General features: G+C 35.9%; 1 protein-coding gene across 1 annotated transcript in view; it reads left to right on the top strand.

Moving 5' to 3' along the window:
• Positions 1–5,457: 5,457 nt before the first annotated feature.
• NEK10 (NIMA related kinase 10) overlaps positions 5,458–19,241 on the top strand; it is a 77,506-nt gene continuing 63,722 nt past the window's right edge. Inside the window, 18 exon segments of the mRNA XM_054274059.1 lie at positions 5,458–5,502; positions 5,504–5,534; positions 5,841–5,911; positions 7,033–7,065; positions 7,067–7,164; positions 7,670–7,707; positions 9,963–10,009; positions 10,012–10,056; positions 10,537–10,578; positions 11,130–11,208; positions 11,560–11,627; positions 12,746–12,825; positions 13,824–13,918; positions 15,147–15,401; positions 15,816–15,920; positions 16,423–16,484; positions 18,520–18,597; positions 18,999–19,091. Coding sequence (XP_054130034.1) covers positions 5,458–5,502; positions 5,504–5,534; positions 5,841–5,911; positions 7,033–7,065; positions 7,067–7,164; positions 7,670–7,707; positions 9,963–10,009; positions 10,012–10,056; positions 10,537–10,578; positions 11,130–11,208; positions 11,560–11,627; positions 12,746–12,825; positions 13,824–13,918; positions 15,147–15,401; positions 15,816–15,920; positions 16,423–16,484; positions 18,520–18,597; positions 18,999–19,091 — 1,365 coding nt within the window.

The following is a 19,241-nucleotide window of genomic DNA, read 5'->3' as shown; positions in this document are numbered from 1 at the left end:
TCCTCCTCCCGTTCCGCTTAATGGCGTGCTCCACAGCCCTGCTCCTTCACCAGCTCTGGGTAGGCATTGAACACCCTCGTGGTTCCCAGAGGCTCTGAGGAATGGCGGTACAATTCCCTATAAAGGTCTCCTTGGTAGTGGGAGCGGAGAGGGTGAACTTCAAAGAGCTGCATGTTGCTCTCGAGTTGATACTGACCTGAGCTGCTCATTACACCTCAGAAATCCCCTCTTGTTTTCTCTCTCTTTTTATTTACTTCTTTTTTTTTTTCTTTTTTTCTCTTATATATGTGATCTGCTGTTTATGCCGAGATTTAGGCAGACTTTCCTCTTTAGAGGAAAGTTACACTCTGGAAATTAACCAAGAAACTGACATTTGGTGGACCCAGCAATCTGAGAATAGGCCTGGCCATTTATGGAATGAGTGAGGTGGTACAGAGGGAAAACAAAACAGAAAAGAGCAAAAGACAAACAATCCTAAACCAGCAGTAGCTTAAATTAAGTTTTCATTTGTCAGGAAAACAAGGAAGGACCTTACTCTTGTTAACCTTTAGAGAATCTCCAAAGAATTAATTAAAGAAAAATTGAGGCATATATATGTGTGTGGAAGTTTTTGTGTGTAAGAAACACATGGATTTCCATATTGATTCAGTTAATGAAATGAAAGAAATATTCTTCAGACATTGTCTATGTGGGTTCTTCAATACAATTTCCTAGACATAGGCTATCACTGGTGGGGATCTGTTATGACTGCCATGCTCTTTGAGAACAAGAGGGGAAGCCAGCCAGAAGTCCCTTTTTTCCCCACCAGACTAGATAAGGAAAAGTACCTTTTGGGAATTTTTCATCACCTTTGATGCTTCCTTTGCCATTATTTTGGCCATGTTTGAAATAAATTTCTGTTTCAATAATAATATATATCTAATTTCTCTTTTAGGAAGTGAATTTTCACCTGACCTTCATCTGACCCTGGTTATGGTATTAGATGGGGTATTAGATACATTCCTATCCAGCAACAGCATCAAAAGTCTTATTAAAGCCACCATATCTACTGCTTCTTTATCCACCCTAAGCCTGTTATCCTGTGTATGATTAGACAGTGGAATTCAGCCACTGCAGTGATTAAGAAAGGAGTTCAAGGGAAAAATCTAGAAACTAGTTGGCTTACAAATTATCCATATCCACTAGTTATTGCTAGTAAAGATTTTAAAGAATGTGAGACATCTTCTTGTTGAAGAGACCATTGCACTGTAGTCAGTGGGGGTAGATTCATCCTCCAACACTTCTTTGGTTTTGTCTGTTTTGGGGCTTGTTTTTACCTTCTGAATCTTATGTGCTTATGTCATCTGGGACAGATACTAGACTGGGCCGCAGATCAAGTCTGGGGTAATTCCTTTGTCTCCTGTTTCTCATCATGTGGATTCTTTCATTTCTGATGGGGTTCTTGGAGCATTTCTTGTCCTGTCCTGCATTCCAGTGCTGTCAGAATGCATCTCTCTTCCTGTGTAATTGAATCAGCATAAGTAATTAAATGTAATTATCCCCAGTTAAAATGAATGCATTACTATTGCTCTAATTCCATTGTCTTAAATGGAATTAAATGAGACTGTGCTGTAAAGGCATTTTTCTCCTAATGTGTCTCTGTTCTTCAAAAGAGTTGTCTGATTTCAGTTTTTATTTGGCACAACTAGTGAGAGATGTTTGGTGTGTTTCTTACACATTCCTCATGGCTGGTGTCATAGCAGGGGGATAGTTATGAGGACAGTGAATAGCCTGGCTCCATGGAATCCATGGACATTTCTGCTGGCACGAGTAAAGAAGAAACATGGGGTGGGAACTTATTTGGTGACTTCAAGAAAGTCAGATAACTGTGAGAATAGGTAAGGAAATATTAATATCTGTTTTCTCTCAGGTTTCTGGCTGATAGAAGGAAAATGGAGTTGTTTCTGTTTGTTTAGTTGTTTCTGTCTGTTTATATTAGCACCCTCACTCATGGTGCTAATATACCTACCTGGTTTAATGACTGGCGGCTGATGGAAGGGGCTTTCTGCTCTTCTCCCTTGATTTACACCTGTGCATTCCTGCCCTGTCAGCAGGGCCACTCACCTGTGCCAGTGAGCTAAACTGGTAGGAAAGTAACAATATAAATGGAAGTATATTGTTTTCTGTGTGTTTAGCTCTCTAAACTGGCTCAGGTTTGGGTCAGGTCAGCTGAAGAAGTAGAGAAGAATTGCTGGTGGAAGGGAAGGAATGGGGAAAGCCATTTTCACTGGCAGCTGGCTGTTAATTAATTAGTCTAATCTCTGTAGTAAAGTGAAGGGCATAACATTCTAAGCTGCATGGATAAATCCTCCTTTCTGCATGTTGTCCCTGCCCTTGTACAGTAGGGCTAAAGTAGGAGAGATTATTTGTAACCTGAATCAGGTTTCCCAGTCCAGTGCATCTGAGATAATGCTGGGCTGACAGACTAAAGAGGTCACTGCAGGGTCAGTTTGTGGCCAGAGCTGGCCTCTTTCCTGAAGGGCTTCCTGACCTGTGCTGACTTGTTGGCCTCTAGGAAACAGAGAGGTAACCTCAGGGTGAGTCCTCAGAGCTGGGTGAGTGCTGTATCCTTGAGTGACCAGTGTCCCTTCATTCTCAGCAGCAGTGAAGGGAATGTGGCTTGATGTTTATCAGGTTAAATTCTGCACAGGGACTTTTAGATCTGTAATGGCAACAAACCTTTAAAATATTTGTCCTCTGTTATTCTGTTTCATCTTTACCAAGGTAGCACTAGAATTGGAATGACAGCCCTAAAGTAAGTTTGGTTGACAGTTGTAAAATGTTCTAAATAATCACTAAAACCTAACAGTTCTGGATTAAATTTTAGCCATAGTGGGAATCCTGCTCTTTGTGGTTTGGAGAGTTAACCCAAGGATTTCACAGGATGCTAAAAATTTTAAGATTTAACTCTGTTTGCTTATGAACAAGTTATTTGTGTGTGGTTTGGTTGTTCTTTAATTGGTTGAAATCTGTTCTTTGTGCACAGATACTCATGGTCAAGTAGACAATTTGTGAGTTTCACAGTATTTCCCACTGTGCAAATGTGAGGTGCTTATTGCATTGTGTCATGCCTCAGTAATATTCCAAATGGACAGGGTACTGGGGAGATGATATAAGAATGGCACTGAAATAATACATGGAAATTCTTACTCCTGAAGATTCTTAATGTGCTTAGCAATGTGCATGTCTTCTCTTAACTTTTAATGCTCTTGAAGCAAAGGAAGTAAATGCTTTGAGCAAAATGCATTCAGTTTAGTCTGAACTCAGTAGTTTTGTCTGCTGAGTAGTGGAACAAATCCTGTTTATATTCCTTCCCTGGTAATAACTGGTGCCACAGAAACATTCTGGGATGTTTTTTAATAACCTTCTTGAGCAGATACATGGAAGAGAGGAGAGAAGTTTCTTGTGGATCCAGATCAATGATTCCCTGTAGTAGGATAAAGGCTTGTTTAAAAGACTAGACATGGATGAACTGGGCTTACAGGCCACTTCCGAGAGGGATTTAATACAGGGCACGAGTTCATACTGTCAATAGTTGCATTTTGGGTAGCTCTGTGATGTGAGATTGTATAACTGGAAAAATTACTCTGATGTTCATTTGGGAAGGAGTAGCTTCTGGTAGTTTACAATGCTTTTGTTTCATGACCAGTTTTCTTCTTCTTCTTTGCCTTTATGAGGAGGAGAAGTAAAAACCAGTAGCAGAGGAATTCTACATTGCACAGCAAGAAAAGGAGGCCATCAGGTTTGATACAGAAAATCCTCTTAAGGACACACCAAAGCGAACATCCAAACAGTCCATGTTTAGTGAACAGTAAAATAGGTGGAAAGGATCAGACAGTGGTATTATATCTATGGTTTTTAAATTGAAAGTGCTCTACCATGCTACTGCTGTATGTAATTCTCCAGGGTAATTCTAAAGCCCCAGCCTGTGCCTGACCATTCTTTTTTTTTTTTTTTTCACTCAGAGAAGGATCTGTATCAATATAGTTGCTTTTGTTGCAGCAAGAGATTCCTCTTGAGTATCCTCTTTCCACGTCTTTCTGTATTTTTCTAGGGCTTTAGAAGATTTTCAGTGAACAGGTGTTGTGTACTGTGAAAGTGAGTAGGTCAGGGCTTTTGTGGGAAGTCAGACCTACAGATTGAATGTTTTTATGCAGGGATTTAATGTGTGCTAATGGCCCTGATGAGGCCATGCCCTACAGATCTGCTCATCTGTGGAAAGAAGCTGTGTGTCCCACTGCCAGGAAAGCAGGTAGGTTTGGTATAAAACATTGAGAAGACCTAGATTCTAAACTGCTGAAAATTTCTGTTATTCTTTGACTGACTGTGTGGTCATAGATTCACAGAATGGTTGAGGTTGGAAGACACCTTAAGATCATTGAGTTCCAAGTCTCTGCCATGGCAGAGGCACCTGTCACCATACAGCAGATTGATCACAGCCCCATCCAGCTTGACCTTGGACACTTCCAGGGATGTCCACAACTTCTCTGGGCAACCTGTTCTGGTACCTCATCACCCTCACAGTAAAGAATTTCCTCCTGATATATAATCTAAACCTGACTTTTTTTGGTGTAAAGTCATCATCCCCTTGTCCTAAGACCACATACCCAAGTTAAAAGTCCCTTTCCAACTCTTCTGTAGACCCCTTTAGGCAGTGGGCTGCTGCTGGATATCTCCCTTGGAGCCTTCTTTTCTCCAGACCAAACAACCCCCCCGCCCCCCCCAGCTTCTCTCAGCACAGGGGAGGTGCTCCAGCCCTCTGATCCTGTTTATAGCCGTCTGGACTCACTCCAGCAGGTCCCTGTTGTGCTGATGGGAGCCCCAGAGCTGCATGCAGTAGTCCAGGTGGGGTCTCAGGAGAGCCAAGTAGAGGGAGAGAATCTCATCTCTCAACTCACTGTATGCATCTCATTTTTTTGTCAGATACCTCCTTTTTCTACCCTTCATTTGACTTGTTTATTTGGATAATATAACTATTAAATTCTCTGTTGTCTGGACAACAGCTTGTTGTTGACAACCTTGATGTTAGTTTGTAAGCATTGCTGTAACATAAGCAGCCAATTCACAGAGAGAAATAATGGCAAGAAGATGAAATAAAAGGAAAAGTCATAATAAAAAAATACATGAAAGAGCAAGACAGTATTGTCTATGCATGTGTTGGAAAACCAAGGTTTCTGTATGTTAGGTTAAAAGCTTTCTTATTAATATCTGGAATTTCAAAGGGTATCCTGATATAATGCCCAAGGCTTCATGCTGAGAAAATGGCAAAGTTGTTTTGTTTTTTTTTTTCTAAAACCAGTATCGGTTGATTCTGGAAGTAAACATGTGCTCCTTTTGCTGCAGTGATATAATTCTCTGTATCTACTTTGCTTTTAAGGAAAAGAGTTTTTAACCCCATCATGATAATAATGATGCACAATGCCTGATCAGGACAAAAAGTTGAAGAGCACAGCAAAAGCAATAAAAACAAAAGCCTTCTGGGATCTCTATGAGGTGTAGTATCTGACGTTTTACTTTGAACTTCAGCGGGACTCGTGTGGAATTTACACTGGCTGCCAAAGCAGAATGCTTCAATTTGAAGTGCAGTATAAACATGACAACTGTTACTTTGGTCACAAAGTTTATTTACACCTATGTTGACTTAAGGCATTCTGGAGAAGCTGTGAATTCTGCTGTATGCAAAAGTGGACACCAGGCAACGCTAGAAAACTTTATTTTCTGTCAGTAGCATTGTTGCTTGTTGACCTTTTTTGCACGTATGGAAATACTTTTATGTAACTATTAACACACACTGGTGTGAGTTTTTCCTATGGATTATTCTGATCTAAAAAGGCTTCAGTCTCTCTGAAGTGTTCAGTCAAGGAACCAACAGGTATTTTTCAATAACTGTTATTAAATGTGCTTTAGAATTATAATTAATGGTGATTATGGTTTCTGGCATATGCTTAGAACATTATGTACTGTAGTGACTAAAACATGTTAGCAAAATCTTGAATAGAAGATGTCTTTCATCTTGTCTTTTTTTTCTTGGCAGCATTAGACCTTCTGTGTGGCACAAATCACATTTAGAATGGGTAAAAGAACGAAACGGATCTATTTCCCATTCTACTACACCATATTTTTTATTTTAACAGAAAAAAAAATTGCTTTATTTTGTATCTTGAGCAGGTTTTATCCAGTTATTGTTGCATATATTAAAGTAGCATAGCAGATTTTTTTTCCTCTGTGCCCTTTCACAATGTCACACGAAGGTAGGCTTAAAGATGTGTGAGTAACAGCATGGGGGTCAGTGGTACAGAATATAAAATAAGATCAGCATTTTAACCATAAACAATTTGTCTTTGAAGAATAACACCTCAGCTAAAAATATCCAGGGCTTAAATACCAACTTACAGGAGAAAGTCAAATCTCCTTCACCTCAGCTCACTTAGTGAAGCTTGTATTTGCCATTTGAAGCAAAGAAAACCAACACATGATTGTGGGCGTGAGTCTTTGGAATCGCAGAACATTTTCTCCCTTTCAATTCTGTAAAAAGATATGACAAAATGACTAAAGGATTCATCCATGTGAGGTAGGAGTTATGCACTTTCTATCTGGTTAGAGGCCTGGAATTGCTTCTGAGCAGAAAGCTGAAACATGTGAGTTGTACAACCTAAAAAGAATGTGAAGGCTGTGCAGTTGTGGAGTTGGGACAGGTCAGAAATACAGATAACGAGGATGTGTTGCAGATTTTGTCAAGCTTTGCTATCATAAATTTAAAAAGACATCATTCTTCACCTTTTACTTACCTCTCAGTACTTGTTTTTCAATCTTGCTTTGCATCCGTTTTCTACCACGTCACTGTTGTTTTCCAGAGGAGGTGTGTGTTTTCTAGAATAACAAGTTTTAGGTCCAAAATTCAAATCAGAACTCGAGAAAACATACTTTGGCATGATAATATTCTCAGAAAACTTAAATTGCAGCATTTGCCTCATGCCTACTATGACTCTTTAGCTTCCAGCTAGATATATTGAAAGTGGTCAAACTAAGTGTGACAAGAACTTGGCAAAATGTCAAAAGCGATGAACAGCAGTCCAATGGTCAATGCCAAGAATCAACAGAAGTTGTTGAGCTTGAGAAATTTAGGTAAAAATAATTTAAAGCTTATGATGACATTCTCATATCCCTGAACGAGAGATACCTTTATGTATCTAAGGGTATCACCTTGTTGAGGTGTTGAAGGCATTTGTATTTTTACATATGTACTATTTACTTGTACTTTTCATGTTAATCCAGTATTTGAGATGAGAATTACGTACTTCTAATTTTTAAACCTGTTTATGTTCCTGCCTTTGTAAGTTTCAACCTTTCCCACTCAGCAGAGTATATACTAGTGAGAGTGAATAAACTCATTTAAAATATCATAATTTCTTTATTTGGAAAAGTTATACCATTCTGGTAGTCCCAAATTATGCATGAGACAGACTGAAATAACACAATTTCAGGCAATCTGAAATTGTGTTGTTCTGTGGTAACTGCTGGTATGACATTTCTTAGTTTTTGTTGCTAATGTTAAGTTGTAGCAGAGCAAAACTGTCTTGTGGCAAGTTAATTTGTAATTCACCATTTTTCTTTTTTTCTTTCTTTTTAGTGTGACCTACAAGAATGAGAGAAATTTTAGCAAGATCAGTATATGAAGCACATTCATAACCAAATAGGCAGGCTACTTTATTGCGTTCCACGAGGAAGCAAGATGTGTGGATAATATCCCATATTGTTATAACAACACACATTTCTGTGGATATTACCAGCAGCACTTGTGGTTGTTTTAATTAACCACTTTTGTATTGGCTTTGAGGAGCAGTGCCCAGGTTAGTGGGGCAGAAGAACACAGGACTGGGTGTATGACAAACCTTGAATGACCAAAATCCTAACTGCTATGTTTTCTTGATCATTCATCTGTACATGGTGTCTGTAATGTATTATTTGCTTTTCTAATTTATTGTCCTGATTCTATTTGTATTTTATGCACTGCTGCCTCTATAGTGAAAGGCCTGTGGTTTCCATAAAATTCAGATGAGTTGATGCCACTTGTTTGTGTTTATTTGTATTTCTGTGTATGACAGGATTGGAAAGGGGGATACCTTTTCTTATGCTGTTCTCATTTGTGTGAGGAAAAAGCACAGGACCTTACAAAAATAGAGGGGGCAGAGAAAGATATTTTCAGGGGAAAAAAGGTGTATTTTCTAGATTTTTTTTTACTATTCTCCTTTGCAGTGTATTGTATTTTCCTTTTTAAAGCCCGAATACATTTTCTAAAAAACCCTTAAGTGGTACAGAAGTTTAAAGATGGAATCCTAGAGCACTTAAAGGTATTAATATGCTACTACTAGAGGAATTTAAAAACATCACATGGTTTGCTTATACCTTTATTCACAACCAACTGGGGAACTAGGGGTGTCTTCTTTGATTATCTAAATGACAGTGAGTTTAAAACAGATTATTTAAGTGGTTTTTAAATCTGGTACCTCTTTTTTACATGTGAACTCAGTATTCACCAGTGGAAGGTCAGTGGCGCAGCTTCATTTGCCAGAAATCCAAGAATAGCTTACACTGTGATTTCCCAAGATCTGTTTATACATTGTGACATACTTGGCTTATATTTTGGTTTTCTTTGGTGTTCTTTGTGATAGTGATATTACAAAACAAGCCTCTTGTATTAAGAATGAAGGCACCCGGGCAAGGTTGGTGAAACAAGCATAAATTAGAGATATGTAGATAAGCTGGATGTACCCTGGTGTGTCTAGTAATGTGTGTTGTAAATGTAACTGTAGTAGAAGGGGCTCTCAAATGTTAATCAGGCTCAGGGAGTGACTGTTGACCATGGTAATATCTTCAGGCCACTTTAAAATCTGACCTACAAATTTTGCATGCTGTTTTCTTTCCATGAAAGTTTTGTGCTGTTCTGAAGTAGCCAATTATGGAATCATAATGATAAATGGTATTACTAGGGCAGAATATTGGCATAAAAGGGCTCAGAGTTTGTTAGTATCTATTTGTAAAACATTTATTTTTATGGAATTATTTTTAGCTGTTGGTGTCATTCCCAACTGCAAATGATGAAATGGGAAGAGAACTGCCATGACCCATACACTTTTTCTGTTTCCAAGAAACCTATCCAAACAAATTTTGTCCTCTCAGTTAAAACAGGAACAAAAAACACATGGCAAAGATGTCTAATTTTGGGTTTATTTTAAATAGGAAAATGGAGATATATACTTTCAACAGGCAGTGGAAATAGTGATTCCTTTACTGGCATTTTGTGCAGGATTACTGCCCCTGGACACTTTCTGCAAATGTGATTTGTATTTTCTGCCATGTCTTATGCTGTGAATCATATGGAGAAATATGAAGGAGGAAGTTGTATATCAAAATACAATCCTATTTCAAGAACATTTGAACTAAATAACAATTTATTTCTAGCATAATACAACTAGAGTTTTTAAAAGCCAGGATAGATTATGATAATTCAAAAGAATATTTTAAATGTAGCTATTTTTACTTCTGTAGCACCCATATTTTTGCATAAGTGTATTTTGTGCACTGAAGTTTGCTCTGTGGTTTCTCATTTACTTTGCTCTTTTGGGCCTCAATTCAACCACTAAAAGTTTATATCAAAGCACAGTTAGTTTGTTCTTACAGATGAGCATGTACTTTCCCTCATCAGTCCAATAATAATAACTGATGGCTGGTAATACTCATATAATGTAATAAATTTATTTATAGCTGCCACTGTGTTTCAGTATAAATGGTATTAAAAGTTCTATGGTATAGAACAGTTGTAGCTCACTAATCATCTAGTCAATTGATCCTGAATCAAACTGTTTTATTTAAATATTTAAACACTTTTTGAATCGCATTTGGTTTATGTTTTGAATATTTAATTTACAGGCAATGGGTTATTCAAGCTCTGTGCATGCACTTTCTTGGATCTTATTAATCTGCCTGAGATTATTAATAAGAGATCCATGCTACCAGGTCAGTATGTCAAAATGTTTCTTGCTTGGATCAGGGGATGCTTGTAAGTGTCACGTGTACAGTTGTATTGGTGCTTGTGTATAAAAACATTTCTTCTTATGAATGCACACGTGCATGTATGTATCTATATTTCTATATGTGAGGATGGGAATTGCAAACAAACTGATTTCAAGGGTGGTTTTAAACCATTGCTGTATAACTTGCTCAATTTCTGTTGTTCTTTATGTCATGTCTGTTGTTGCTGACCCTAACAAGGAAACTGTAAATCTCCATAACAGATGGCTCGGTCATTGCTCTGAGCCCTAGACTAGGTATTTGACTTTATCACAAAGATATGTAAAACTCCCATAATGTAGTTACTGAAGGAAACCGAAAGCTCCAGTTTAAGAACCTTTAACATTCCACCTTTGTGTTTTTATTTATCTACTTATTATAAGTAATTCTGAAGGTTTTTTTTTTTTTTTTATCATTTTCCTGTAGGAAATGCTCCACAGCCTGGGAGGAATTGAAAATCTAAGTCAGGTAGGATTCCTCATAGTACCTTTGTCCATTATGTTGCCTGTCAGTTTATTATGATTAAAATACTGTAAAAAGCAGTGTACAGATATTCTTGGTTTATGGAAAGAAGTGAGTCTGTTTCTCTGTTTTCACATGAGAAGTAGGTGTGGGTTTTTTCACTAGTTTTCAAGACAATTGTCCTATAATCTAGCTGCATTCATCTAGGATTTCCAGTTAGGAGACTTCAGAAATGCCTCCTGAAGTGGGAGAAGAATTAGAAAAGTCAACGCAATTGGTTCAGTCAAAAGAAACTCTAGACTTGAAGGGAGATGAGCAAAGTCATCCTGCACTGTAGCAAATGACTTTTCAAAGGGAGAAGCATTCTGATAATTTATTTTTTAAATGTTGAAACAGGTTTAAACCTTGTGGCTACACCACTATTGCATTACAGGATTTTTTTCGTGAAACAGATGCACCACCTACAGGCTCTACCTGTGAAGAACAGTCTAGGTTTATGAAGTCTGCAAACTTTTTTGTCTTAATGGTATCCTTTATTTTTCCTCCCCTTCTTGTAGTATATGGAAACAGTAGCAAATTGTTATCTTAATTACAGGGAAGAGCAGCACAATGTAGACAAGTTGGTCAACATGACATGCAGGTGCAGTAGCTGATAACAAAAATCATAAGGCTACCCACAACTTTTTCTGTGAGGCTTAAAATGTTTAAAGTACTTCAGGTTGTCATTAAGTAAGACAGTAGTATATTTACTGTAGGCATCATCACATGAGTAAAAGCTAAAATTCCTGTAGAAGGGAGCAGCTTGTTTTTCTACATACGTAATATTTCTTTAAGAAATCACTATCTGTTTATGCATTGAAATAAAAGAGTAAATTGTGCTAGTTATGGTTCAAAGAAGTTATACAGTATTTTTCTCTGTTACCTGAATGGTAAAATAAAAATATTAGTGAGAAAGAGTCAATTTGTGTGTCTTCCTTTGTTCCATAGATATTTTCCAAAAGCTTGCTGCTGTTAGAAATCAAAGAGAATGAGTTATAGCAAGTGGAGCACATAAAGTAAGTGCTTTATAAAATTGTTAATTTTATTTAATTATCTAGTTAATAGAATAACGCATGCTTTACAGATTTGACCTAGGTGGGAATAAATTCCTTACCTTGTCAGTCTTGTAAGGTAAGATAATCTCTGTGTTTTACAGATGTATTAATAGTATCATAAAAAGTATAGTTATTATATATTTAATATATAATTTACTATATATTAAATATAGTTATATATATTAATAGTATCATAAAAAGAATCTGATGTATGATTATTAGCTGTTTGAGATAAACAGGTTGTAAACATTTGGACTAAATATTTGTTCTATAAAAAGTGGTGCTTCTGTATACACTGTCCTGAGCTACAACTTACTGTGATTCAAATAGTTTAATATATTTTTAAAATGTAAATATATTTTAAAATTTTTTTGCATAAATTTCTGCTGTGGTTTTTCACTTGTAAAGTATTCTGTGTCTAAATATTCTGTGTCAACCCAGACATCCATTACTATACATTACCATCAGTCTAAGAATCTGTAATTAACTATTGCTGGTTTGTGGCTAAACTGAGATACAGTTGAGATCAAAATCAGTATAACTAGGGTTTCATGATTCTATCATGCTGCAGAAAAACACTGGCAGTTGTGATCATATAGTAGCAGACAACCTATTTTTAGAGAATCTAGACAAATACAGAGTTTACTTAGATATTAATCATGAACAGAAATACAGACAGGGCCTTAAATTACTGTGCTGTTTAAATATAAGCTGAATATTAACTTTTTACTTCAGGAGGCCTGAGTGTTCTGAAGTGTTACACAAAACCAAATTTTTACAATGGTTTAATGGTTTACAATGGTTTAATAGATTTTAGCAGTCTAAGAGATACTAATTATAGTTTGAGAAGAAACACCTTTGCTTGTCCTACTGGGTGTATTCTAAGTTTTTAGGTGTATGTTTAAGTGTACTTTAAATGTACCTAAGACTTTTAACATATTGTGTAAGGACTTGGTACCTTAATTTTTACTTTTCATTAAATATTTCTACATGTTTCTGAGTTGTAAAAGAAAGTAATATACTTTATATTTACACAGAATCAAACATTTACTTACCTTTTTTTTTCATTTTTTTTCCAGACCTTAGTAAATTTATTATCTGCCAGAGACAGTTATGTGTTTTTTGGTGCCCTCCTTGCTCTGACTAGCTTAGTAGAATGGTAGGTTAGTAGAATGGTAAGTTCAACTTAATGTGCCATAATTAACAAAAGCTTTTTAATGTTTTCTCTTGACAGAATATTAAAACTGCTCTTTATGAGGAAAATGTAAATGTTCTTAATTTTATATTGAAGCAATAGAATCTAAATAGAAACTTTGGTCCTTGCAGCAGACTTCTTGTTCATATGGATGGCTCTGCAATACTGGAATCACAGATTCTGTTTTTTCAATCCTCATGCAGGATTCTGGAATTCCTATTGACTTCCTGCATATAAAAATCTTATGTCCTCAGCTTAATATAAGAGTGCCTCACAATATTCAGGTAGAATATTGTTCAGTGTAGAAAATAATAAACTCATACAGTCAAATCCATGTATATGTGCCCTCTTCTCATTAATTAGTGGTAAATAAAGATTAAAAGAGAAAAAAGGAGCAAAAAGAGGGGCAGAGCAACTTTCATCTATAATGGTATTATAGAAGGAAAACTGCTGTTATTGATCTGCTGTCTCCCAGACTTCCCAAAACTCTGATTCAGTTTAATTTGTTTTTAATATCTGTGTTAATTTAAATGTTATGCATACATTTTCAACTTCCATTTAACTTTCTTCGCTGAATGGAATGTAGGATTTTGTGTTACATCTGGACTGGGCAAGAAAGAGTTTGAGCTATATTACAAATCTTCATAGAAATTGTGTGGTTTTTTTTTTAAATGCACTCCGTTTGCTTTATTATCAGTAAGACACAAAATATAGTTTTCTTTACTTTTATGCATTCACATTTACTGTTTTTTGTACTAGGAAAACTGGAAAATTGTTGCACTGTTACTCTTGACCCCGCATGTATTTGTGGCTTTAAGTGCTTGTGTGCACAAGTTGATATTATTACTTAAGACTTGGGGGGAAAATTATTCATCAAATGCACAAAGAAGGAGTCTAAACAGCAATATGTGTTTTTCATATAATTTCATTTGATATAAATGTCAGGAATAATCAATTTGTAGTCCAGAATGTAGAGAGGAGATAAGTGAGATTGTTGAGAACTTGCTGGTGATATTACATGAATATGATTGTCTCTCTAACAGGTGAGACTTTTTGTGTGCATTAATTATGTTAAAATAAATTTTGACTTTTTTATTTAAGGATGCATGTATTTAGAGGAATTAGAAAATGTGGCACTTGAATATACCCAAAGTCAAATTCTGAAACCTGAGTATTTTCAGTCACATACTGATATAGCAAAATCTTTTCCAGCAGTTTCATCTACTCTCTCTCCACTGTTGGCTTCCAGTTGCAAATGAGTTACAGTGTTATCATAAAGTGATTGCAATCACTTTTCTTGGTCCATCTCTTCCTTGCTCCTGGCAGACTTGAGTGGTTAGATGGGAAAGCATGCTGGGCCCTGACAGTTCCTGGGATGCCCAATATAAATGAGTAAAATTGCAAGACCTAGAGCTGCTGTAGTTTATGCCAGAGGCTGAGTCAGATTCCACATCCTCTTCATCAGAAAATCATCAATGTCCCTTCAGTTAATTGTTTAATCATCTCAGCTAAGACTGCTAGCAAAGCATTACTGAATTTTAGTGAGAAACAGAAAGACTATCAAATGTGATAATACATCACTTATCACCTTTAAAATTCTGAAGAGGTTTTAAAAATTTCATGCTTAACTATTTCACACATATAAGTGACCTTATATGTGACTAAGAATAGACAAAATTAATATATGAAAAGGTTTTATTTAGTTTCTGTGTCAGAAAATTCTGGGTCACATGTAAATCAAAAGTTAGATGTAAGACTTAGAATTTGAATGTAGACAGGAAGATGATGAAGTTCCGTACCAGTTAAGAATAATTTTAAATTCAGATATGAATCTGAATTCACATGTTTCATTAAACACACATGGAGCTTTTTGCTTAAAGTGGAAATGGATATCCTTAACCATATTTTCTATGGGAAGTCCACCTTCATTACAGTTAATGAAAGTCTTATATAAACCTTTTAAGGTATATATCCAATCACTTTCTAAATATAAAATTCAAACTATACTAGAGAAGAATGATGCATTTTTGTGTTATCTGTGGAACTAGGCTATTTGAGTTCCACAGATGGACTTCACAAGTCCATGCAGTCAGTGCTACTTTTACTACTAATGCCATTAATAGGAAGATGGTAGCACAGATAACTGCAGCCCACCTGGCCACCTCCCATCCTGGCTGGGTATGCCTGTTTTTTTGTTTGTTTTTTTTTTTTTTAATAGGAGATCTCTGTTCTTTTTTAAACTTCCTGTGTTTTTTTCCCCTTTTTTAACTGACAATACAAAGTAGTGATGGAGTTATTGTTGAAATTTCTTGCTGATTTTTCACGAGTCAAAGAGCAAATAAAAATGTATGAAGGAATTCCAGTCTTTCTCAGTTTGCTTCTTTCTGATCACATCAAACTTCTATGGAGTATAGTTTGGATTCTGGTACAGATTTGTGAAGATCCTGAGACTAGTGTGGAAATTAGGATCTGGGGTAGAATCAAGCAGTTCCTTCATATTTTACAGGAGTAGGTTTTCAGCCCTCAACATTGTGGCAATTGTACAAGACTGTTTGTTCTTTTAAGATATATTTGACCAAGCCCTGATTTATCAAGGAACATCTTTGGCTTGTTCAGCTGTATGTAATACCAGCAAAATTTAAAAGACTATTTAGAACATAATGAATAAGCAATATTTTTTCCAGCCTTTTGTATTTCATTGTTATCCTAAGGTGTTTTTCATATTTTTAATGTATAAACAAAATAATGAATAAGTCATAAATACGGCATTTCTGTCTGTTTAGTTCTATTAATCAGACACCTATTTAGTGAGCTAGAATTGTGAATATAATTGATGAACATGGTAAAGGAATTTTCTGTTTAAAGGCTTCTTTTCTTTTTCAAAGTGTTAGCTAATTTAATGAAAACAAACACATTTTCAGAACTTCATGAATGGTTAACAAACACATATTAAGCCATTTTTAACACTGCAACTGCAGCAGGGAGAATCCAGTATCTTCATTTGTCAGATGAACTGAGTCCTGATGAGATACAAGAAAATACTTTCTCACTTCAAGCAGGTAGGTTTATAAGGTCTAGTACTCTGTTATGTCTTTACATACACTTGTGCAAAAGGATTAAAATATTACAAATTTGTAAATAATTACACCTGCTTTAGGGAGTAGGAGCATCAAATTGGATTTGTTTCTTTTCAAATGAGTGATACCAGCACTTATTTTCAAAAAGTATACTTTTGTTAGAAGGAAGCAAAACGTAAAGTATTAAGAATCTGGGAATCATATGTATTTCTTCACCTGTAAAAACAGTGACAAAAGAGTCATTTATATATTTATTTAGTTAGTTAGTTAGTTTTGTGTTTAGTATGACATTATTTGATCATATTTTTCTTCACTACTTATATTTTCTATGAAATATCAATATGAATCATATGATTTCAAAGTGGTATTTTAATGACTTGTATTTAGGTGAGGATTCATGTAGTTATGGAGCAAATTCCTTTTGGAGGAGATTTCTCAATAGAGTCAAATGGCCCTAAATGTTACTTCTGGACTTTTATTCTAGCTAGTTGTGCTGCAATTACTGAACTAGTGCTCAATGAGGCTAATGCTTACCAGGTTGTTCAGGTAGGAAGATTTTATTCAGTAAAGTAAGGCATTATAGTTTATAATTTTACGTAATTGTTGTTCTTTGTTATCATAATTTAAGAGATTGGAAATATGCCTGTCTATAATTTTAGTTTTTCTGTTTCTTTATCGTTTTCCACACAGAGACACAGACACAAAGGTTATCAACATAGGTGTCTGGAAGAATAAACAGCTTTATTCAGATAAGGTTCATTTTAGCATCTCTTACCATGCTTTTGTCATATTCAAAATAGGATAGTAAATAAAAGTAATCACAGAATAAACTGAGAAATGCAAATTCTGAATTTCTTGATGTTTATTACAGAAAGCTATACAGCTAAAAATTGACATGTCGCTGTTTCACAAACTATTTCTCTTTTCATAAGGGTATGGTATTTCTGGGAGAACTACCATTCTATCTCCAAGGATAAGCCATTCTTAAAATCCCTGGCTGTATTCCAGACCTGGTCAAAGATATAAATTTTAAGGGCATTAATATCAGCTAAAAGCTATAGCCAGCTGTTAAACTCTAAATGTTAAATCAAAGCCTTCAAGTTAGCTTAAAACCCAACTAGAGGTATTCCTGGAGGAACCGAGAGAACAAGAATCTTAAATATGACCAGGAAGGAAGTTTGTGAATATCTCCAAACTATTGGTTGAGAGAAAATAAATGAAAGTAAGTCTAGAAAACAAAAAATTATTTTTGCACACTAGAATTGTCAATAAACTGTACTGATTTAGACAACTTTTATCTAAACAATACAATGAAATATTTTAGGCTGAGACTGATTTCAGTAAAATAAAATATCACTTGTTTAAATTAAATGGATTTAACAGAGAGGTTTTCTGCATTGCCCCAGACATGCATGGTGACTGTTCTGTCAGTAAATCACTTAAAAATTGATGGTACAGTGTGCAGAGCTGGAAAAGGTGTTTCAAACTTAACTTCTTCTGCTCATTATGTCAAAAGACACAGACTTCTCCATTTGTTTAAACACCAGCCAACATCCCCCTTTCAAATCAGGACATAGCCTCAAGCATGTTCTTTTCAACTGGAGTTCCAGCCTCCAGTACCACTGTAGTAATTTTAAAACCTACCTCTTTCTTTTTGCTAGTATAACTTCAAGAGTTGCATAGTGAGCAAGATGAAGCAATTCACTTGGGTTAAAACAGAGGGAAAGGTGTGCAGCTTTTTCAGTTATGTGCCAAGGAGGTCAGTCTGAGTAACCTGTAAAGGTTTATAGCATTGCTGTCAAAGGGCTCTTGGGAAATTTTGCTTCTGCTGTAACTGCTCTCTACCTGTCTGTCTGTCCTCTGTCCTTGTCACAGCCTTGACAACAGTCTGCAGTAATTCTGGCAGCAGACAGAATGTGTTTGATCAAAGGCTCTACTGCACAGCCCAAAACCTAAGCTTAACCGTGGTCTAAGCTTAATTCTACCTTCCTGAACAGTGGAAGAAAACATCAGGAACTGCAGAAGGGCCTCTGCAGAGCTGACACAAGTCTGCTAAAGAGACTAGTGTCCATCAGAGACCTTGTCAAGTAACTGGGAACAGTACTCCAACTAAATCTACCAGTGCCCATCTATCAGACCTACCAAGTGGATAGAATAGTGAAGGATACATGATTGCATGAAATCGGAAGCTGAATTCAGTATGGTTTTCACAAAATTCTGGAGGCATGGACAGACTTCTCAGGTTATCACTTTTGGTGTTTCTCCAATTTATTTTTATTAAGACTTGAATTTTGTTTTGACAATTCAAAATATGGTGCCACATGGTGACAGGAGATCTATTGCTGCAATTTCCTTCACCTACAGAGATAGAAGCGTTTCTTTATCTTCACAGGCTCTTTTTGTGGTATCAATGTAAGAATGATTTAATTCTTATACGTGTTTAAGCTTATATTCTAGGTGTGCAATAGGATGTTGAGAACATGTCTGTTGCTATTAACTTCTGATTTATCGGAACATTAATTTTCATTTGTGGTTTGCATGCAAAGGGGCATTATTAATGCTGACCTTTTTCTGTTTCCAGGCAAATGCAATATATACAATAGCAAAGCTAATTTTATCAAACAAAGAAAGGAATGCTGAAAAAGCCAGTTTATTACAGGTAACTCCCTTTATTATCATTGCACAATGAAAGCCCCAACAGTCCCTGAGAATTTTTATGAATTAAAGTTTATTTTGAAGTACAGTAGAAAAAAAAATCATATTTAAAGGGAAAACCCCTACACCAAAACAATAGCCCAGGAACTGAAAGTTAAATAGAGACTTAATTTCTGTTCTGATTTACTTTGTTTCTGGCACCTCATATAGTGTAAAGGAAAGTTAATATTTTTCTTGTGATAATCTTTCCTCTACGTTTTCACGCTGTCTAGCATCAGACCTTTATAGAGCCTTGATGTTCATTGAAACTTGCCCTAGACTTGACACTCTACTAATATCTGTTTATTTCTGGAGCATTTTTCTGTGAATGTTAAATAATATACATGAAGGCAATGTATAAAATAGAGAAAATTTAAGTGTAGAATAAATATAGGCCAAATAAGCATCGAATGCCTCTTGGTTTTGCATGTCATTACCCCCATAAATGTACTGGTTAGAGTCAACTTAGGCTAAAGGTCTTCAGTAGTAATTAATTAGTTACCTGGTAGCTTTTCTCAGGCACTGTACAGTGGTGAGTGTCGCTCTAAGATATGGGAATGTAGTGCTCAGGGGTTCAGGGATTGTGGATTCTCTGTATTTTCCACCTCT

The sequence above is a fragment of the Melozone crissalis genome, unplaced genomic scaffold, assembly GCF_028551555.1.
Source record: "Melozone crissalis strain CALT ecotype California unplaced genomic scaffold, PUWL_Pcris_2 ptg000016l_1, whole genome shotgun sequence".
NCBI classification, from domain to species: Eukaryota; Metazoa; Chordata; class Aves; order Passeriformes; family Passerellidae; genus Melozone; species Melozone crissalis.
The sequence above is the reverse complement of the archived record's forward strand: the minus strand, read 5'-3'. Positions and strand labels throughout refer to the sequence as shown.